The 23,581-nt window shown below is 49.7% G+C and overlaps 1 protein-coding gene across 8 annotated transcripts in view; it reads right to left on the bottom strand.

Moving 5' to 3' along the window:
- DEPDC5 (DEP domain containing 5, GATOR1 subcomplex subunit) overlaps positions 1–23,581 on the bottom strand; it is a 1,004,325-nt gene that overhangs the window by 119,705 nt on the left and 861,039 nt on the right. For all 8 annotated transcript variants that reach the window (XM_069619835.1, XM_069619836.1, XM_069619838.1 and 5 more), the window contains one exon: positions 21,497–21,629. In XM_069619835.1, coding sequence (XP_069475936.1) covers positions 21,497–21,629 — 133 coding nt within the window. The remainder of the gene's footprint in view (positions 1–21,496; positions 21,630–23,581) is intronic.

Here is a 23,581-nt window from a genome sequence, read left to right as displayed (position 1 = left end):
AGCTCACTGGCACTCTTGTTTCCAGACCGTCAAATAACGAGTTTGCCGGCGCCCCTGAGAGGTCTAAGCCTGCTGGGCGCAGCGGCCACGGTAGGCTGACTCTTCGCGGAAGCACCGGCATCGTTCGCAATGGTGCCAGCGCTTCCCAGTCACCACTCCCAAAGAGTCCTATGCGACTCTGTGGGAATGGGGACTAACATTTTACCGGCGCCCGACTTCCCGGGCCGTCTGACTGGAAATTACCCGGAAGTGAGGCACCGGTAAAATATTACAAGTTCAGCAGCAACCTGCCGGCAGCACCGGCAGGGTTACCGCTGGACTCGTAACAAGGCCCTACGTCTCTCTTAGTGAATTTCTTATATTTTGACAACTGCACACATCACCTTACAATGAAGTGTGGTTTTGTTATTTAGTATCCTTATATCATTTTCTTTTGCAACTTTGTGGTTGCCAATATAAGGTGTCCATGAAATGACGTGCCATATGATTTTCACTTGTCCTTTGGTCTTCTTCCTGCCCTCACAGGTCTGGAATTGCCATATATGGAATGCCCTTTCCCAGGGAAATCTTCTGCTTTCCCGGGCAAAATGGTGGTCTGTTTGCGTGACCTTGTATGGGAGCTGGGACTGTCTGGTCCCAGTTCACATCCAGATCACATGGTGTATATTGCTGGGGAGAATGTGTGACACATGGCTATCCATGATTGTATAGCCACAGCCTGTTTGAACAGTGCAGATTCTTACCATTGGTGGAACTGGGCACGCTTCCAGTGCAAATCTTGGATAAAAGGAGGACTCCTGCAGCAATTACATAGATCATTGTTGAAGCCAAGCGCCCTACGAAGATGCGTAGCCTACTCATGACCCGAGGACAACTGTTGCAGCTGACCAGCATCAACTCCAGTCAAGTGCCGGTGAAGCTCTGCTCCTTTGTCCTGATCTCAAGAAGGCCCCTCGCCGGTGCTTCAACCCCTGAACCAGTGGGAACAACTAGTCTCAACCCCTGCTTGATGATCCATGCCTGCTGAGCCTTTGGAAGTGTGCCTGGATGAACTGGTGGACTAACCAGCTCTCTCCTGGGCTACCTCGCTGCAACTCTTGCTGCTTCGAGTACATTCTTGGAATTTAGAGGATCTTCAACTTGTGCTACAAGACACCTGCTCCTGCATTTTCAGTTTTCTAATCCCAATGGAAGCAATGCAGGGCCTTCACCTTTGTTCGCCCATCAAAGATCGCCTGATCGTGGTGATTCCTGTTACAAACCGTCTTCTTAGCTGCCTGGGGGTCTCATGAGGTCACCTGCTCTGGAGAAGTTTTCTTCCTTTCTTTGCAAGGGTGTTCAGATGGGCAGTGCCTAGAGACAAAATACAGACACTGCAAAACTAAATACTGGGTCCAAAGCTGGCCCTTGCACTTCTAACCCCAGGGCTTCCTTCGACCAGACCAAGCACATGAGGACATGTCCCCAAATGAGTCCGGAACTGTGCAGTGGTCTCTGGAGAAATTGGAGTAAGGAGGGTGGGGGGTGGAATTTAAATAGGGTTACATGGGCATAAAGTCCTGCCCTATCTCTCTTTTGTCTTTCTGGTGGTGGTCTAATCGAGGATCCCCACCTTAGGATTCCTTTGAGTAGTGGGACTGAGAGAGCTACATAACTGAACTTTTACTAACTTTTTGAGGTCTGAATCGCAACCAGTGGCATGGTCCAATCCAATAGTAAACCTACCTGAAAAGTATATCTAGAGGAACGGATGACTTCCTAGGGGGTTCTCAGCGCTGGACTTATTTAGTGTTCCTACTGTGTTTTTCTGTATCTGATTATTTCTCTGTATTGGTTTCGAATCAAAGGCTTTTCTACCTTCTCACAAGAGTGGATCCATAATTATAATTGGTTATTTATAACGCGCTTAATACCCAGAGGTTTCCAAGCGTGGACCGAACCTGTGTTGCTCCACGTCATCTTGCTTCTAAGGCGAGCGTGTTGCCCCTGAGCTATCCTCCCGAGCATGTATGTATGTATTTTTAGAGTAGTTGTGTGACAATACTTACTGTGATGAAGTCCCCCGCCTTGAGGGGCTGCGGAGAGAGTAAACCTGGCAAAATACCCAGTTGTGACAATAAAGACAGGGATGACAGCAGAAAACATGTCACGGGGCCCAAACATCGAAATTGTACAAGCAAACCACCCTCAGATGAACTACATCTCTCACAATGCCCTTCCTTCCCAACCAGTAAACACAGAACAGATCCGGGAACAACAAATTACTTATCTTTTGGTAATATTCTTTCGGATGGATATTCCTCCCACGGATTCCTCATCTGTGATATCTTTAACCCAGCGCAGCTGTTCTTCTGAAACTTTTCCGCTGTGAGGTAGCTCAGGCCAGCTCTACGTCGGCTCCGCCCGAGGCCTCTACATGCCTCACGCAAGACATGACGTCAGGGCCAGTATATAATGTGGCCCTGCACCACAAAACCTCAGTTCCACCCCTTTTCCCTAGCACTCTGAATCTGAGGGATCGTAGAACTAAGGGTGTACCAGCAATCGGCCACGAGGAGTAGGCAGGGAGGGCAATGACAAATCTGTGGGAGGAACATCCAAAAGAAAGAACATTACTAAGAGTTAAGTCATTTGTTCTTCTAATGGATTCTTTCCCTCCTGCGGATTCCTCATGTATGATAGACTCCCAAAGCAGTATGTAAATCTGGAGGAGTTGAGGAAGCAAGAACACCACATAGACCGTAATTCTCTGCAGGACTACCCTACTAAAACCGGCATCCGGTCCCGCAAGGGAATCCAAGCAGTAATGCTTACTGAATGTGTGCAAAGATGCCCATGTCGCAGCCTTGCAGATGTCCAGGACCCTCACTCTCCTCTGCAGGGCAGAGGTTGCAGATACTATTCTGGTAGAATGCGCCCTCAGACTCTCATGGACATCCTTCCCAGCCAAATCACTGCACTCACAGATGCAGAGAATAATCCACCTCAACAGGGTCTGTTTGCTCACTGCCCTGCCAGCATGATCCCCAGAGTAACCCACGAAAAAGCAGGTAATCTTTCCTAGCCTCTATCGCACGAGAAATGTAGTAGCTGAGGACCCGCAACGGGTACAACTGATGGAATCGTTCCGCTGCCTTGGAAGGTTGAGGCTAAAGAAAAAACACAAAAAGGTGGATCTGCTGAGACATATGGAAATCGGAGACCACCTTCGGCAGAAACGAAGGCCTCATTCTCAAAGTCACCTTCTCTTTGGAAAAAAACAAATAGGGAGGTACAACAGACAACGCCTGGAGCTCACTCACCTGCCTCGTGGAATGAGGTCTACCAGGAAAATCACCTTACTGGTGAGCAACCTAACAGAACAGGAATGAAAGGGGCTCAAACAGAGCACCCATAAGAAATGTCAACACCAAATTTAAACCCCACCCTGGAACCACAAACTGTCAGGGAGGAAATTGGTCACATAAGCCTCGTAAGAACTGCATAACAGTGGGAATTGTCAAGAACGAGCCCCGTTCTGGGGAGCTCTTGAACACCGTAAAAGCGGTGAGCTATCCCTTTACACTGCCAACCTGCAGGCCCGCTTTGGCCAAGGATAGCAGAAAATCCAACACAGGGGATAAGCTGACAGGATAAAGTATCTAGATCCCTCTCCCCACACCAAAATAAAAACATTTACACCACCTACAGGCATAAATTGATTTCGTAGCAGGCCTCTGAGCTGAAAGGAACACATTGTGGACATTGTTCAACAAGTTCCAATCTGTATATCTTCGCCTCTTTTAACAAGGCATGAAGGTTCAAGCTGCTGAGGTTCGGTTGGAGGACCTGCCCCTCAGACTGGGAGAGCAAGTAGACTCTCCTTGGAAGGCACAAGGGAGGGCAGATGGCCATGTCCAGAAACTCTGGATACCACGTTCTCTGGGTCGAGTCAGTTGATGTGCTCCCGACACTCTGCTGGCAAGCACGGTCCACTCATCGCTAGGTCTGACAAGTGAGCACCCCAACCAGTCAGAGGTGCATACATGACCACCATCACCTGTGGCCAAGGTTGACGAAACAACGGGACACTTCTCAGAAAGTTGTCCTGTATGGCCCACCACACAAGATCCTGAGCCACCTGGTCTGAGACCTGCAAAAGGTCTGACATGTGGCCCTGAAACTGCACCCATTGGAAATGGAGAAGCCACTGAAGCGATCTCATGTGCAGCCTCGCCTCCAGCACCACTAGGATGAGGGAGGCCATGAGGCCCAGAAGGCGCAGGAAAGCAGAGGCTGGGACTTGTTCCTGAGCTTGGTGGACTTTTACTATACGTTCGCCATTAGGTCCTCGGAGCGGAAAAGCCCTGTCAAGGCAAGTTTTCAAGACCGCTGTGAGAAACCAGAAGGTGTCTCACCCACTTGTCCTCGGGGATCTGTCATCCAGGTGGCCAGGATATGGCCATTGCTTTTGGATTCAGTTCCTGGGGTGGACCAGTGTGGGAGGATCACCTGGATGAGGGGGTCTTCGTGGAGTGGGACACTGGATGGTGAGACGCAGTATCCCCTTCCCTGTGCAAGGAACTCATGGTGGCAACAGTAAAGACAGACAAAAGTGATCACAGTTCAAGGGCGTTTATTAAACTGTATGCAAGTTGGAAAAACCCCTAATCTAAACCTAAATCTAAGATGGAAACAAACATCAACCATCAAATTAAATAAGTCAGTCCTAGTGGCGTTGTGTCAAATAAAAAGGGCCTATACTAAGAAACCTATTGTCAAACTTTACAACTAATACAAAAAGGGTGTGAGATGGTTTTCAAGAAAACAAAGAAGTGTTCTCAAATAATATGTCAAGATGCGGTAGCTTGATTCCCCCTTCCTCACGTTTTGAGCACAGGGTAAGGTGGGATCTTGGAGCAGAGCACACACTCGAGTTTCCCCAGCACGAGTCAACAGTTCTGTTCCAGTTTATCAGGAGCCTCAATGGCCAAGTCTTGTTTCCCTTGAAAGTCTCTTGCCTTCGAGTTCCTTCAACAAAATGATAGTTTGTTTCCTGGTTTTACTTAGAGTGAGGATTCCTCACACATGGGTCCCCCTCTTCCAGGCGCTGATGTCATCCCCCGCTGTGGCTGGTGGCTGCTTCCGCGTTGGAGACTGCGGCGCTGCGCTCGGCCCGAGCACTCCATTGCACATTCCGCGGATCCCAGGGGTAGCGGTCTAGTGTTGCCGTGCGACGTCCGTCGGAAGGTATTTACTTCCCCTCCTTCCGGCGGTCCCTCACGTTGCAACCCGTTGTGTTTATCCGCTCCTTGGGTCTGACGCTAGTTTTTCCTCTCTTACCTGCGCTCCTTATTTTCCCTGCTTGCCTTTCTCTCTTGTGCCTTCTCGACCGCGCTCCCTCCTCGCCAGTGGAGCCAGCGGCGTCTCTCTGGTTTCGCTTTTCTTCCTTCCGGAAGCATTGCCTCCCTGCCATTGCTCTCTCGCCCTCTTCTCTCTACTTAGCTGTCTGTTCCCCGGCATTTCTCTCCTCTGGCTCTTCCTTATTGCCTGGTGGGCTATGCGATCTTTCTGACTGCCTCCGGTCACAGAACTGCAGCCACACCGCCCACCCGGAAGATACAGAAGCTCTTGCTTACCTCAGCCTTGGGAAGTTTCCACGCTGGTGCCACTGATATCTTGTAATAGGGTTTTTTATGCCTTTCGGCTTTTTCCCTATTTGAAGCCTAGTCCCGGAAATGGAGCCACAGGTCTGCTGTCCAATAAGCATTCACTGTGGCTTCCTTTCGTGGCAGGCAGAATCCACCACGGAAGGAAAGAGACTACCTGGCTCAGCGGCATCTTCATTCCAAGGACTTGGAATCCGACAGATCGGGTGAGGAAAATCTGGAAGAAAGGGAAGGTGAGGTGGCCACTGGATCTGAGGTAATACAGCTGACCCCAAAATAGTTCCTATCAATTTCAAGACCTTCAGAGGTTGATTTTCCTGATCCCGAGGGGCTTCTAGGTTTACCAAGTAAAACAACAAACAAACACAAAGTTCTGTTCCACGTATTTCTCGGGTGATGGAATCACCCCTGGGTTCCCCTCTTCCGGGCGCAGACCCCTCTTCTTTTTCAGCCTCCCTCCACCGGGTTCACTATGGCTTTTCTCGGGTGATCGGTTCACCCCTGGGACCCCCTCTTCTGGGCGCCGACCCTTCTCTTACTTTCAGGGTTCATCCACCAAGTTCACTATGGCTTTTCTCAGGTGATGGTTTATTACCCTTAGGTCCCCCTCTTCTGGGCGCAGACCCTTCTCAAATCTCAATGTCCTTTTAAACAGTTCCAGTGGACATCCCTCGGCCGAGTTCACTTCTGTCAACACACTGTTTCTTGGGACTTTAGACTTTGCCCCCTTCTCGTGAGCATCCCTCTTTTCCGGGTTCACTTTTGCCTACTTCACATTCACATTCACAAATGTTTGCAGGATTCACTTCCCTTGCTTTCTCACAGTTCTTAGGTCTAAGGCTTTTGACTGTATCAGGATTTTGCTTGACCTCCTGTATGACCACTTTGACCTATTTTGGCGACTCTCCTACGGCCTTCTGGTATTTGTAGTTTCACTCAGACGTGGATCGACCAGAGTCTCTCGAGTTAGTACCCAAGTGGTGCCGGTTCCCTCCACAACTGGTCTCGCCTCAGCACTTTTACAGTTCTTTGAACTTGGTTCAACTTGCCACTTTGCGTCTTTCATTCACCACTGCCCAGCTCTTATTGGCTCTCCCCTCGACTCACCGGCTATGATAAAGGCTGTGATAAACCGCTTGGCTTTCCTCGTAACTGGAGTCAAGTCCACGGTAGCAGGAGTTTCCCTTGCTCCCGCTTATCAGCGCTGACACTATGTGTACTGTTGACTTCTGCAGCAGCAGAGCAGAGGGTTCGCAGGGTTTTGTCGAAGTGGGCAAGGTTGCGTCCCTCCTCGTCAGCCTCTCGATGTTTGCCCCCTTTCTCCTCCTTTTAAACTGCAGGGTCTGGATAGCTGTCTTGTTGTGCGGTCTGCCTTGCTCGTCCTGTGCTCTCTTGCTCCACCTTTTATCCCTGTGGGGTAATGAAAGGGCCGTCAGGTGTGGGTGACTTGGGTCAATTGCCCGACTCTTATGTCGGGATATGTCAAGTAAACAGGTTTCACATTAGTCCGTTGTCTTTGGTGTGTAAAAGTGTTTGTGTCGGAAAAGGGGCGTGGGGGTTTTGCGTGTCAGAATATCCTACAGGGTAGGATGGGGAAGAGGTTTTATAGGGAATTACAACCCTCATATCAGGAGGGTTGATGACCTTAGAAAGGGAAGATTGGTAGGGTTTGGTAAACAGACGGTAATGACCATGATTATTATCATGAGATGGACAGGGGGTTTCATCGGAATGGTAGTGTCTGGTTTGGTAGACTAATTGTTTGAAAAAGAATCCAATCCGGTAGCCGGTCCGATAGCACAGCGAGTAGAACGCTCGCTTTGACATCTGTGCAGAGCCCGCTGAAGCAGGTTCGAATCCCGGCAGGGCCAAACTCAGCCTTTCATCCTTCCGAGGTCGATAAATGAGCACCACACACCGTGGGTAATAATAAGCAGCGCTCAGATACCGGAGGGTTCGTAGCGCTATACAAATGCTGCATTATTATAATTATTATTATTATTATTAATCATCAGAGGGACGTGGAAAAGAAAGATCAGGCGTATTCGGGCATGTAACAGAAAGACAGGGATTCTGGGAAATGTAGTTTTCCACAGCACCAGGGTTTGGTTTCTTACAGGGTTTACAGAAGATGGATGGGTTATTGACTTTGGATAAAGGAGATTCATTAGAGGAGGGGTTTTGTAATTGGAGTATCCTACAAAGGTCTCAGGATCTCATCCTCCTCTTCTTCTTCCCCGGTAATATACTGCGTATCACCTGGGGCATTTCCCAGGTATCCCTACAAAATATCCCCACCAAAAATATCGCCGTACATATGGCCGTTTGTCTCTCCATAAGCGATATTTTTGGGGGGATATTTTGTGGGAGCGGGGGTTGCGGGGATGTCCTCCGCACATTTTAAAATAATGTGGGGGTTGCGGGGATGTCCCCAGCAGGGTCCATATCGCTGCAAAAATATGGCGATATTTTTGTATCACAATATTTTTGCGGGGATATTAACACATGGAACCATTTCCCAGAGTACAACCCCGGGCTCCCCTACCCCGGTGAACCTCCCTCGCTCGTCCACTCCCTATGCTGGGATCTGGGAGCGCCAGCCCTTCCCTGGCCACCTGAACAAGGGATTCTTGAGATCGACCTGGGAGAACACATTTACCCCATCCTACCCAGTAGGATACTTAGGAACTCTACCCCCCCCCCTTTCACAACACACTTTCTCACGGACAGTCTGCTATGAGAGAAAACAGACTACACCTGACGTGTCTCAATACAATGATCAGGCGAGGTCAGGCAATTACTGACCATCACACACACCTGACTTCCATCAAGCTTTCCCACACGGAAAAAAGGCGGAGCACAAGAGCACACTCTGAGCGAGGCAAAGCACACGAGGAAATAGCAGTTTCGAGACAGCAGCTGGACGAGAGAGGAAAGACATCAAACAAAGAAGGGAATCGCAAGGAGGAAAGTTCCCTTGAACTTTTTGACAAGGAACCGTTACTTTTCAGAGACCCCGAGAATAGAACGCGTACGACCAGGAAACCAGGCTGAAGAATCCTGCATTGTGTGTCAGAGATGCCCAGGCTTCAATAATCAACGTGGAGAGAAGCACCAGCGGCCGTGGTACCATCCTTTGCTACAAGAACAAAGCAAAGTCAGTGAATCAACACAGCCGGTTAGATGGGGAGCCCGATAGACATGTGTATAGGCGCGTTACAAATACCATATCATATCATATCATAGTCTGTGGTATCAGGTAATATTATCCCCACCAAAAATATCGCCGTACATATGGGTGTCGGGAACGGCCATAGGCAATATTTTTGGTGGGGATAATTTATGGGGTAAATGGGTGGGGCGGTTGCGGGGGTGTCCCCCGCTCCCTTTAAAAATATATGGCGGTTGCGGGGGTGTCCCCCGCACCTTCCATGGGGTAATATCGCCACAAAAATATGGCGAAAATTTTGATGCCGATATTTTTGCGGGGATATTATCATATGGAACCCAGTCTGTGTTGAAGCCAAGGTTGCAAGAAGCAAGATTGTATGGCGAGCGCTAGAACAAACATTGTTAAAAAGCGTGTGATAAGAGACGCAAGTAAACTTGACTGAACTTTAAAAAGTAAGTTACAATACATTTGATAGAGTGGTCCGGCACTGCGTGGGTCCTCAATCGAAGGTCTCTGTAAGGTATCCAGCTGAGAAGTGGCAAAAGTGAAAGTTAGAAAAAGGTTATATCAAGAAGAGAACGAGGAATTGTGAATCGAAGTGGTCTTGCGACGGGTCAAGAAAATTCCTGCGCACAGTTGAAAGTCTTTGACTTTGATAAAGTAGAGAAATTTGGTCCCACTCCGGCAGAGGGAGACCAAGTGAAGATTTTGTGTCAAAGTGGGTCTGAGCCTGGCAGAGAGGGACCTGTGGTGAACAGTAAATCACCTGATTATGTGAGATCCTAAGAAGAAAGGAACTTTAATGTTTGTCGTGCTGCACCAGGCCCTCTGAAATAGGAGACTTTGAATGGCAAAGAGACTTTGTCACAGAAGGCCCTGATGTTGAAGTTTTAAACTGCATCCTTGTGCTAGAGAAACCAGAGTGCTAATCTCAAGTGTGCCACCTTGTCCCATTCTGAAAACATGGGGAACTGTGACCACTTGTGTCTGTCTTACTGTTTGATACCATGTCTTCCTTACACTGCTCTGATAAATTGGAGGGACTGGGATGGCGAAACCTGACACTTTTTGAAGTTTAGAGAAAAGCCCAGAACGTGCAATAGTGTGCATGTGTGGAGTAGATGCTCCGACACTAGATCTGGGGGACGAGCTTGGGACAAGCCTGTCATTCAGGAAGGGATAGACATAAAGGCCCTCCCTACTGAGGCGAGCCGCCACCACTGCTAGCAGCTTGGTGAAAACCCTGGGAGCTGAAGAAAGACCGAACGGCAGGACTTTGAACTGGTAGTGTTGTTTGCCCATCATGATCCTCAGGTACTTCCTGTGCTTTCGATGAATCGCCATGCAGAAGTAGGCATCCTACAGTCCAGTGATGCCAACCAGCCCTGCATGTCGAGGACTTGAAGGATGTGAGTTAGTATAACCATCCTGAACTTGTCCTTGTGCAAGAACTAGATCCAGAATGGGACGCAAGTCTCTGTCCTTCTTCAAGACCAGAAAATAAGTGGAGTACCACCCCCTGCCTTGTTCCAAGCGCAGTATCAGCTTGATCGTGCCCTTTGAAAGAACCTGACAGACCTCCTCCAGGAGGATGGGGTCTGGAGACAAGGTGGTGGACTGGGGGCCGTGGTCCAGAGGGTGCTGTAAGAACTAGAGCCAACACCCCTGTTGAATGGCCTGCAAGGTCCAAGCGTTGGACGTGGTCCATGACCATCCGGGCTGAACAGGGAATGCCCCCCCACTCAAGCCAGCATTGAGTGGCTGTACCAATCACTGAGGTTTTGCACCCAGAGACAATGGCTGCGGCCCCATCTACCTCTCGGGAAGAGCCTGCTCTGCATTCTTCCCAGGGCAGACCGACTACGTGCTCTTGGAGCCTAGGCAGGGACGGATTGGCCCCTCAGCCTTTCGGCCCGTGGCCGGGGCGAAATCGTCCCTGAGGAGTGGGGGCCGGTTTCTGGCCATGCCTGGGCTGGTTTGGAAGAAAAAAAAATAGATTTTTTTATTTTATTTTTTTCCCAAAAAGCCTTTCATCCTTCTTAGGTCGATAAATGAGTACCACCACAGGTTGGGTGATATCGTATGCATATTTCTTCTATAAAAAAAAGAGCTTAAGTGTAAGTGCTATACAATAACATTATCATTTGGCCTTGGATGTCTACTTGGATTCACAGTAATTTAGTGTACTTAGGGACAATGCTATTTGATGCCACTTCCTGTTTTGTCAAGGGGTGAAAGGTTATGTTTCATCGCTTCCCAGGATGTCACTGTGGGGTCAAAGGACATCACTTCTGGTGATGTCATCAGAGGTCAAGGGTCGTGAGGCGAGCGGTGGGCCTCTTTTTTGAGGCGAGGGGTGGGCCACTTTTTTTGGGTGACCGGGCCTATTTCTTGTCCCAGTCCGACCCTGGGCATAGGCATGGGAGGGACGGAAACCCCTACCCAGAAACGACAGTGTGGAGGGCTGTTGCACGGAAAGATCCAAGGACCTAGCCATCGACTTTGATTACTAGACCTTCTGGAGTGTGTCATCAGCCTTAGTTAGCTCCAAAAGGATTCTGGCCATCGAAAGGCATGTCTAACAGCTTAGCCTGGACATCAGCCGCAAATCCTGACATCCCCAGCCAATAGTGGCATCTGACGCTGTAGTTGTGGCCCTGGACCTGCCCATACAATCCGCAGTGTCCAGTCCTGAGTGCAACATCTGGCAGGAAGCCTCCTTGCCATTAGTAACCAAAGACAGAAAAACATCCCTAATCTTGGTTAGGAAAGAATTCTCTTTTAGCAACTTTCCTTCCGTAGTTTCTATGGACCCCCAATTTTTCTGCTTGTATTTTTATTTTTTTGGTATTTGGTTTGTTCAAAACCATTACAAAAAGATATCTCACATAATTAATACATTAAAATCACATGAATTACAATGAACAACTTACTTTCTTACCTGGTAACGTTCGTTCGATGGGATGGTCCGACGACGTATTCCATATCTAAGACAGGTAATGTCCACAGCTGTGCTGCTTCGGAAAATCTTTGGCGTCTGCGTCCTGCGTCAATGACGTCGATGCGCCGTACCCGACAGCCGACGTCACCCGATGTGATAAGTAGGACGCACGACGCCCATAGCCTCAGTTATAGTTTTTTCCCCAGAACGTGTGCCACCAGTTTTCTGCCAGTCAGACACACAAGGCCTTTCGCAACGCAAGCTGCAATCGCAAAAGAAATTCTGCAGCGGGGAAAGGAACGGAGGGAGCGATATGGAATACGTCGTCGGACCATCCCATCGAAAGAACATTACCAGGTAAGAAAGTAACTTGTTCTTCGAGGGGATTGGGTCCTCCGACGTATTCCATATCTATGACAGACTCCCAAAGCAGTAACAAGCAAGGAGGTGGGAAAGAATTTAGAATACAAATTTAGCATGCCCAATCAAATTGCGGAATAGAGAACGGCCTTGCCAAAGGCCAGATCTCGCCCTCTGATGGAATCGAGGGAGTAGTGACGTACAAAAGTATGTACTGAAGCCCAGGTGGCTGCATCACAGATGCGACGAATAGGAACTCCCCTCTGCAGGGCAGTAGATGCAGCCACTCCTCTGGTAGAATGGGCCCGCAAGCCAGCCGGAGGGTCCTTACCCACCAAGGGGTAACACTCGGAGATAGCCAAAATAATCCAACGAGACAAAGTCTGTTTCGTCACAGCTTGTCCCAAACGCTTTCCAGCGTAACCAATGAAAAGTTGATCGTCCACTCTGACCCGGGACAAGCGCGAAATATAAAAGCTCAACGCTCTCCGAGGATCAAGCCCATGGAGCCTCTCCTCTTCCTTACCAGGATGTGGAGGAGGATAGAACGCCGGAAGAACAACCTTCTGGCTCAAATGAAAATCCGAAACCACCTTCGGAAGAAAAGAAGGACGAACTCTAAGGACAACCCTGTCCTTGTGAAACACAGTGAAGGGTGGCTTAACTGAAAGTGCCTATAACTCACTCACTCTGCGAGCGGAAGTAACCGCAACCAAAAACACAGTTTTCAGAGGGCATGAATGTAACAGCCTCAAAGGGCATGAATGTAAAGGCTCAAATGGAGCACCAATAAGAAACCTAAGAACAAGGTTCAATTCCCAACCTGGCACCAAAAAAGGTGACGGAGGGAACACATTAGTGAGCCCTTTCAGAAACTGCGAAATTAAAGGAATCTTAAAATAGGAACACTCTTCAGACGAGCGCTTAAATATGGACAGCGCCGCCAGGTAACTTTTAATGGTCCCCACTTGCAAGCCCCTGTGGGCCAAAGAAAGCAAAAAAGACAAAACCATGGGAATGTGGCATTCAAAAGGATCCACATTCTGAACTCTGCACCAGTCGCAGAACTTTCTCCAACGGCAACGGTACAGAGACTTTGTTGCCGGCCGCCTGGCCGAGAGTAACACCTCCATCACGTCTTCAGGGAGGTCCCAATCCTTATACCTCAACCTTTCAGAAACCAAGCGTGAAGATTGGGGGATCTGACCTCTGGATGGAGAACCTGACCCCCCTCCCGTGAGAGCAGATCGTCTTGGTAGGGAAGACGACGTGGAGGGCAGATGGACAAGTCTAGAAGGTCCGGGTACTACGTCCTCCGGGCCCACGCCGGAGCAATGAGGATCATCCGGGAACCAAACCAGCACTTGTGGGATGACGGGGACTAGTGGAAACGCGTACAGCAGTGGGAATGACCACTCCACCACGAACGCGTCTCCTAAGGCTCCTTTTGGAGGAAATTCCCGCGAGCAAAACCTTTCGCACTTCCGGTTGACACTGGAGGTGAAGAGATCCACTTGAGGGGTCCCCCAAAGGGCGAAGATCTCCAGGAGAATCTCCTGAGCCAGCTCTCACTCGTGAGAGATCGTGCTCTGCCTGCTCAGAGCGTCCGCCGTCTCGTTGTCGTCTCCGGCCAGATGAACCGCCGAGATCGAAACTTCCTGCTGGATGGCCCAGAACTCGAGCTGCATCGCCTCCCTGCACAGCGGAAGTGACCCTGCCCCCCCTTTTTGTTGCGGTAGTGCATGGCCACCGTGTTGTCCGTGTCAGAAAGCACCACAGTATTAACCAAAAAGGATACGGTACTCAAAAGGATACAGGTGGTAGGGTCTTCCGGATCCCTGTTCACGCGTTTTGATAGTTGTGAAGTCAAGTTAAGACCTTCCAAATGATACAACTCTCTGACCGGTAAAACAGGCAGAGCGATGGATCACTGGAAAGGGCGTGGGTAAGGTATAGGAAGTCAGCCTAGAACAAAATAAAGTATCATGAATAACTGCCCCAACCTGGATATGATGGAATAGAAAATGTCATGAATGCACACACTGACCTTGAGTCTAGGGCAGACGAATCCAGCAGAGTCTCTTGAGGAATCCAAGGTAGAACAAACGACAAGGAAGGGAAGATTAGTAAGGGAGACTTATCCCGAACGGAACGAGGCTCACGCTAGATACCGGGTTGATGCACCACAGGATAGCGTCCAAAGTACTGTTCACTGTCACCTTCCAATATCCTTGAAAAGCTTCCTTCCCACGTAGAGTAAAGTATAGAGATGAATCAACCCCGCTGTTAATATCACAGGTGCAGGAGTTGGAAATAGCGCTCCTTTTAAGGTATAAACAAAGTTCACGCGGTTCTGTACAGCCGCAAAGAAAAGAGCGTGTGCGTGTGGATTTACACGCAAACAGGATTCACGCAGTCCAGGCCAGCAGCGCTTGAAGATAGCGTGCGCGTGTGGATTTACACGCGAGCAGGATTCACGCAGTCCAGGCCAGCAGCGTTCGAAGACAAGATATGCGTGTGGATTTACACGCGAGCAGGATTCACGCAGTCCAGACCAGCAGCGCTTGAAGATAGCGTGCGCATGTGGATTTACACGCGAACAGGATTCACGCAGTCCAGGCCAGCAGCGCTTGAAGATAGCGTACGCGTGTGGATTTACACGCGAACAGGATTCACGCAGTCCAGACCAGCAGCGCTTGAAGATAGCGTGCGCGTGTGGATTTACACGCGAGCAGGATTCACGCAGTCCAGGCCAGCAGCGCTTGAAGATAGCGTGCGCGTGTGGATTTACACGCGAACAGGATTCACGCAGTCCAGGCCAGCAGCGTTTGAAGATAGCGTGCGCGTGTGGATTTACACGCGAGCAATCAGCTCCAGGAATCAGCGTGTGACGGAAAACACGCTATAGAAGACCCCAAAAAGTAGCTGTAGTAACCTGCAAGGAAGCAGACCGGAGGTTCAGCTACACAACGCCAAATGATTCGATCAGAAGCAGCGAGTGAAGTTTCCACGCTGCTTAAATACGTAATGCCGTAGTTCACGTGACGAAGCAGAATACACGTGAAGTTAGCGACGTGAAAAGTGCAAACGTCGTTTTCCCGGCAACGTATCGAACAACCGCCATTTGGAATAGAACGGTCTAGCTGTTCTACGAGCGTAGGAGGTAGGACCACGTCCAGCATGCATGACAGTCCGTCAGAATCAGGACACTCTTCACGCGCACAGTCGGCAGAAAAGCCTTCAAGGCTAGCCTGACGGCCCTCAACTCCAACAGATTGATATGTAGTCTGGACTCCGACGGAGACCAACGACCGCTGACTGTCAACTCGTTGGCATGAGCTCCCCATCCCGTGAGGGATGCGTCCGTCACGATCGTCACCTCCGGGCAGGGCAGCCAAAATGGGGCCCCCTTCATCAGATTGCCCTCCACGGCCCACCACAGAAGGTCCCGGGCTACCGAGGGCGGCACCTGAACAGGGTCCGACAGCCTGCCGGAGGACTGAGACCACTGGAGCTTGAGTGCCCACTGCAAAGATCTCATCCGCAGGCGAGCCTCTGGCACCAGAGGAATGCAGGATGCCATGAGGCCGAACAGTCTCAAGAACTCGGACGCTGGGAGATTCTGGGCAAACTGAAACTTGTGCACCATCTGCTGAATGTGAAGAGCCCTAACCTGAGGAGGAAAACACTGCCACAGGGACGTGTCGAGCACTGCTCCGATGTTGGTGTCAAATGGGACTTCTTTAAATTGAGGGAGAAGCCCAGCCTGTGAAGGGAGTGGCAGGTGACGGACAGATGATCCAGGACTTGCTCGGGAGAGCTCCCCCTGATCAACCAATCATCCAGGTAGGGGTAGACGTGAATCCCCCCTTTCTTGAGATGCGCTGCCACCACCACCATGAGCTTGGTGAAAACCCTCGGGCGGAGGTCAATCCGAACGACAGGAGGTCAAGTGCGAGTCGCCAACCGCGAACCTCAGGTACTTCTTGTGCTTGGGATGGATCGGCACATGGAAGTAAGCATCCTTGAGGTCGAGAGACACCAACCAGTCCTGAAGTTGAAGGGCCTGGAGGACTTGAGAAAGAGTCACCATCTTGAACTTGTCTTTCCTGAGGAGTTTGTTCAAACCGCGCAAGTCCATGATGGGTCTCAATCCCCCGTCTTTCTTTGAAATCAAAAAATAAGGGGAATACCATCCCTTGTTCCTCTCCGCTACAGGCACCAGTTCTATGGCACCTTTCTCCAGCAGGGCTTGAATTTCCTGCACACGGAGCGGATCCGGACTCTTCAAAGAGAGGTTCCCTGGTGGATTGTCGAGAGGCCTCTGCCGAAAAGGAAGACAGTAGCCGTGGGTAATGATCTCCAGAACCCACGCATCCGAAGTAATGGCTTGCCACTCTACAAGATGCTGCGCCAGCCTTCCCCCAACCGGCGAACCATGGGACCTGGCCTCATGACTGAGTGGTAGCGGCTGCGGCGTTGCCTGAGGGCAAAGAGGCAACTGCCCGAGCGGCCTTGGCACCTCGAGAACCTTTGTTTCCACCTCTGGCACTCTTACGATGGCCTCTTTGACTGCTAGCTCCTCTCGCTTTACTCGAAGGACGAGTAATAGCGAAAGGAACCTCCCCTCCATTGCTGTCCCCTAGGACGAAAAGGCGGAGGTTGGCGAACTGCAGCACCCAACGATTTCGCTGCAGCTTTGGAGGTCTGCAACCTCTCAAGGCTCTCGTCAGCCTTGCTGCCAAAAAGGTGTTTACCATCAAAAGGCATGTTGAGGAGCCGGGACTGCACATCAGGAGCGAACCCAGAATTCCGCAACCACGCAAACGTGCGCATTACGGTGCTCGCCGCCATGGACCGGCTGACACAATCCGCCAAGTCCAAACCTGACTGAACGGCCTCACACATAGCATCCTTGCCATCCTGAACCATAGCAAGGAAACCACCCCGTTCGTCCCCTTCGGGAATATGATCAGCCGCTAATGCAACACAGTTCCACAGAGTGTGTGTGAAACGAGACAAGGCACATATGGAGATGGCCGCCTGAAGCGCCATACCCCCCGAAGAAAACACTTTCTTCGCCCAGCCGTCAAAACGTTTGTCGTCCCTATCCAGAGGGATGGTAGGATACGACGCCTGCTTTGCTGTAGCCGCCTGCACCACCAAACTCTCCGGGGTGGGGTGCCTAGACAAGTAGCAGGGGTCGCTACTGGCTGGACGGTATTTTCGCGACAAAGACTTGCCCACTCCGGAGCAGTCCAAGCTGCCGCCACCCTTCTCTGCAGAGCCATATAAAAGGCAAAACAGGGTCAGTGGGTGGACCGAGATCAAGGATGTCCGTGAGATCATCCTGAACGAACTCCCCTGGGGGAGCTGACCAACCCAAGTACTCGGTAACCCGAGACATAAGGCGCCGATATGAAGAATCGACATGAGTGCCAGGCTCCAGCCGACAAAACTCCACCTCCGGAGAGGTGTCCAGTCCACTGGAATCATGCAGCGACTGCCTCAGGTCATCAAACTGGCTATGGCCCGAGATAAGGTCATCTGGGACCATAACCGGAACCAGGCCGCCATCAGAGCCTTCATCACCCTCTGAAATGTACTCCAGGCGGGGAGAGGAAGACCTCTGCGGACCAAAGCAGTGCCGGACCTTAGCCATAGCCTTTCTAGGGACAAACCCGTGCCACGGGGCCCCTCCGTCACCACCGCCTCGAAAGGCGCCGGCGTCGACAGAAAAGGCGTCGATGGTGCCGAACGAGTCGGCGCAGGTGTCGACAGAAAAGGCGTCAACGTCGAGCGAATCGGCGTCGACGACTGCTGCAGCGCCGCCAGCATCGGCGGCGTCGACACAGTCCTCGAAGCCGGAGCTCCGAGCGTGTCTCTCGACAACCTGGGCGCAGACGGCGTCGACGACCCCCTCGGAGACGGATCCTCGAGAGAAATCGTCAACGACCTCGGCGCCACAGGCGTCGACGTCTTCTTTGAAGACAGCACAGGATCACGCGGTCTCGACCGCGTCGAGGACCGGGACCTGGAACGGGCATGGTGAGAACGGCTGACCTCGTCCGAGCGGGACATCTCCCGCGAGCCGTGCCGACCACCCGAGCCCGAAGGCGTACGGGCGGTGTCTCTCGACCGGTGCCGACCGACCCCACTCGGAGGCGCGGACGGACCGGTGCCCTGCGATTCCAGAATCGCTAGCATCTGCTTCCCGAAGGAAGCCCATTCCTCCGGTGTCGCTTGCATGGAGGGATAAGCGACCCGCCGACGGGCGGAGTCCTCAGAAGAGGACGGGGAAGGCGACCTCGGCCGGCGCTTCCTGGAATGCCTAGAAGAGGCAGAGGAGTGGCGAGACCGACTCCTGGAAGGAGACCCACCGGACTTCCGATGATGACGCGGAGAGTCACCCCTCGAGTCATCGGTCGAAAGCCCCGCAGACCTCGACTTCCGGGGCTTAGACACCCGGCCTACCGACAGCTTCTTCTAGCATTCCCGCAAGGCCTTTGCAGTGAGCGTCTGTCAGTCGACACAGTCGTCCGTATCGTGGGCCTCCCCGAGGCACCAGAGGCAGGCGTCGTGCGAGTCCGTGACCGACATCTTGGACCCACAGTCCCCGCAGTTCTTGAAGCCCGGGCGCGGGGTCGAAGATGAGAAAGACATCGCCACAAACAGGTCTTCACAACCAACTGAGCAGGTTCAATGAACCGAGAATAGAAAACAGCAAACTCCAACGAGTCGAGCCGTACCGAGATTCACGAAGCGAACATGTTCGCGGAACTGAGGCTATGGGCGTCGTGCGTCCTACTTATCACATCGGGTGACGTCGGCCGTCGGAGGAGGTCCTCGGGGACGGCGCATCGACGCAGACGCCAAAGATTTTCCGAAGCAGCACAGCTGTGGACATTACCTGTCATAGATATGGAATACGTCGGAGGACCCAATCCCCTCGAATGAGATTTTTAGATACAAACCCGATTTTAGTTTTTGCATTTACATTATACATAATTCAATTCTTAAAATTTGATTTGATCAGCAAACCTATTGCTGTTGTACATTAACTATGGGTAAAAAGCGAGTAAGAGCAATGAATAGTGCTTCATTTTCACCCCACATCAGACGTAACCAAAATAAATTACTGGAAAATTCAGATATACCTAAATTATCTAGCCCAAAGACACCAGTCCTGATGGATTTCAGATGGGGACAGCTAGTTAAAGTTGTTTCAATGTTTCCAGAAATTCAGAACCATAGTACAATCGACAGCACAAGTTGTCCTCTTGGTATGGTCCAATATTGTGTACGCTCTCTAGATGCAAAATGATTACATTTGAAGCGCATATACAGTGCTTGTGCATGATTGCAGGGAAAACGCAAGAGATATGGACTCAAGTGTTCTCTTTTGTGGGTAAAATATGCATACTCTCTGTGAAGCTTATAGCCACTTAATAATTTCATGGTTATAGACCAGTCATAGTTAAAAGGTTTTCTTTTCACACTGCCTGGATGATTATTAAGTCTTCTGCCGTTGCATCTATATCGTACAACAGGGATTGCATTCTTAGCCTAAACTTCAAAATCGACTTTGGTGTGTTTTCCTCTAACATTTTATTTAAATCCTCATATAATGAATTGGCTGGAGGATTTCAAATCTTAGAGGAGTTGAGTAGGAATCTCCAGAATCCCAGCTTCTGCCTAATTATGGCGTTTGGCAACACACATGAAAACGCAAGCACTTCTTTCTACAGGCGACCTTGTAAGCTATTCATGTAATCCCCCAAATCAAGAAGACGCATATCTAATTCATATAACAGAATGGGTTCTACTTTAGAGACATAGGGCCTCATTACGACCCAGGCGTTAAGGGGTTAATGGTGCCGTAAAAGGTTGCGGCGCCGTTAACCCCTTAATGCCTTACTATGAGGTCCCTTTGCGGCTCCCGACCTTAACGGCTGGTCTGTACCAGCCGTTAAGTTAGGGACCTGCAAAGGGACCTTGAAGGTAATTACGGTACCGCAATTTGCGGTACTGTAATTACCGCCTTCCCCATTCCCACTGAGCCCTATGGGGCAAAAATGGGAATGGGGAAGGGCCAATGGTAAATGGGGAATTACCGCCCCGCCAACCTTGGAATGGAGTGGTAATTCCCCATTTCACCATGGCGGATTCGGTAAGTTACCGGCGTTAACCATGGCGCTAATAGCGCCATTGGTTAACGCCAGGGTCGTAATGAGGCCCCTAGTACTTTATGGGCGGTAACATTGAAAATGTGTAGAGCTTGCTATAAATACACTTCACCTCTGGCACCAATGGTCGTACCTTACTGACGAGCGATTCTTTCCACATTTTGACAGAAGCTGAATTACACAAATTATGACCCAGATAACAAGTTAGTCACACGTTCAATTCGTTCTGTACCCAAGGCCCAGGTCATAATTTGTACCCGTTTAGATCTTGAAAATACCACGATTTTGGATTTTTTTGCATTTTGCATTGGCCTTAGTTTTTTAACCTGTTCTGACTTTCAGAGAAGTGAAACTTTTAGTTTAGTGCCATATGCGGTAAATGCGAATGTGCACACTAGAAAAACACAGGCTTCACTTCCACTGCCTTTCACTCATTTGTTAAGGGGAAACTGATTAGTCGACGACGGTTCTATGTGATTTTACCAAAGGTTTTTTATTTCAGGTATTTGTTACCGAAATAGCAAAAATACATCATATTTTGTATTTGTATTTGGGGGGCTCAGCCGCCTAAACCCCTCATTGCCCTATGTTTTTAACACCCACCAGCCCCCTGCCCACCAGTGTTAACCCCTTACCCACCATACATATATGTTTTTTTTAAAGAATTGGTGGTTTGTCCAGCTCTCCAGTGGGCTACCTCACTTTAACCTCTGCAACCGCAACGTGAATACAGTGTTACTCTTTCTGTATGGCTATATGGTGTTTCTAATATGTGAAAAAGCAAAATACAAATGGGTATACACGCAGAACTGCTAGCACTAGGTCACCTGCTAATATATTTTTCACAGTCTAAATCTCTTTGCCTGACTAGGGCATTACACTTGCATCCCAACACAGCTCTAGAGCCTACTATCAACCGTCACGTGTCTAAGCCTTGCCGCTCAGCTACCAATCTTGACTGGCTTTGGCTAGACTTCAGTGTCTTTCCTGATAACCATAATAGGTTTGCCTCCTAAAATCCACCTCTGGGTGATTTTGGAAATCTATCTTACAGGAGTGAAAAAGAGTGCAGAATTGACTCAAAGCAAGAGGAAAAAAAAGACAGGTACAGTGTGAAGAAATGGTCTAAGAGACATGTGGGCTTTGACAGGGAGCTTCAGGACAGCTACACAGTGAATTGTATGCTCACCTGCATGATGTCGATGGCAATAACCTGAGTCTGTACCCACTCCACATTGTTCACAAGCCAGTGCACCACTTCTGCACTTATAAAGCTGTATGGAGAGAGACCTTTGTGTTCAGACAGTAGCTGGATACCCGTGCTGCAGACGATGCAGGGATTCAGAGGGAAAAGGATAAGAGTCAGTGGACAGCCCACAGCATAAATGTACACGTTTAACATCAAATTGAACAAATGAGTATGGATACATCTTTAGAGAGAGTATTCACACACGTTGTGATGCGTTATGCTCCATTTGCTTGAGGGAAGAGCAGCAAATTTTTTGTGGTGGGCAATAAAAGAAACAATCATCACACTGATACACCATACTTGCAATCAATCATACACCATTCACCACACACAGCATCCTACACCATACCCTATACACTAAACTCATACTTTTCACAGAATCCATAACTCCTACATCATCCACCCATTTACCCCACTCCTACTCTATCTCTTGTGATGGTGTGGGTTCAAGAGACCACTTGGGACTGGAAGCTGGAATCCAGGAGACAGTGGTGTGACCTCAAGGAGGTGGACCAAGTGGTCCCACATCTACACGGATACCGCCTGCCCGGAATGCCCGCAGAGACACAGCGGGATCCCGGAGAGAGAAGAGCAAAGCCGAAAAAGCATTCACTGGAAGCACAGAAGCCCTACACTTCAGGAAGAACCAGTGATGTGCTCCGACCAATGGAAAGGTGACAGGAGCTATGGGGGACACGGTAGGGGAATGAGGGAGTGTGAAGCAAGTCTTGGGCACAATATTCCTCGTCTCAGAAATTGCAATAAGAATAAGAATTGTGAAGAAAGTCTTGAGAGTGATCTCCTCGTTTCAGGAATTGCATAGAGAATAAGAACTGGGAAGTAAGTCTCAGGAGTGATCTCCCTTGTCTCAGTAAACACACTTCGAATAAGATTTGTGAAGAAAGCCTAGAGAGTGACTCCCTCGTCCCAGTAATTGCACTTGAAAGGAATCTCCTTCATTTCAGTAACTGTTCTAACAGTAACCAAAGTGAACAGTGCCTCTGGAGTAGTATCCCTTGTCTCAGTAAATGGGACAAGACTGTTAAAATCAGCGATAAAGCGTGTGATACATTCAAGCCCCAGAGAAGCCTGGAGGGAACTAGAAGGGCACATACGAATTATTGTGAAAAAAAATAGAAGAGCACTTTGAGTCACGGAAACAGGAGAAGGGAGTCATTCTTCTGTGTTGCATTTGTTTAACCAGAAGCTAAAGCTAAAGGTTGTAAAGGAATCTCAAGAGAAGGATGAGGTTGTGGAGCCAGGAGATTCCCCTGTCATTTTCTCTTGAAGAAGAACTGAAGGAGAAATTACTTACTGTAAAGTTCTTTCTATGGATTCTTCTCCCGCAGATTCCTCATCAGATAGATATCCATTCCAGCATCAGCTGTTCGGAAAACATTTTGACAGGGGGCGTAGTGCACCTCGACTCAGCCGTCGATCCATCATGACTCGATGCCTTGGTTGTCTGATCCGGATGCAACGTTGGTTGTCGTACATATACTGCGTCACTATGCCCCCGTACCTAAGTTCCCACCTTTTTTACCCCCGAGCTCAGCCACTGCAGAGGACAACCAGAGATACCACCAAACAGCCGAAAGTGAATAGAAAACGAAAATCTCAACTGGTATTTTTTTATGGGGGAGGGGAAATGGTACACCGCAAAAGGAATGCAGCACCGAACCAAAAGCCGACAGTAGTCCCTGCAACCATTGTTCATCTCTTGCCTTGCAAGAGAAAGACAGCCACTGGCTGCAAACACTTTCATAGCGGGGATGGATGGGAGAGGTGATGAGGAATCTGCAGGAGTAGAATGGATTGAAAGAACATTACGGTAAGTAATTTCTCCTTCATTGCATTGCCTTTTTCCTGCAGATTACTCACCAGATAGACTCCCAAAGCAGTATTCGTGTTAGAGGCAGGATGAAAGAATCTTACAGCAGAAGATTCTGCAAAATCGGCCTTCCAAATCGAGCGTCTGCCCCACGGGCGACCTCCAGGCTGTAGTACTTAGTAAAAGTATGTAGT

This window comes from Ambystoma mexicanum, chromosome 10 (assembly GCF_040938575.1).
Source record: "Ambystoma mexicanum isolate Mex_15411 chromosome 10, UKY_AmexF1_1, whole genome shotgun sequence".
Lineage (NCBI taxonomy): Eukaryota > Metazoa > Chordata > Amphibia > Caudata > Ambystomatidae > Ambystoma > Ambystoma mexicanum.
The sequence above is the reverse complement of the archived record's forward strand: the minus strand, read 5'-3'. Positions and strand labels throughout refer to the sequence as shown.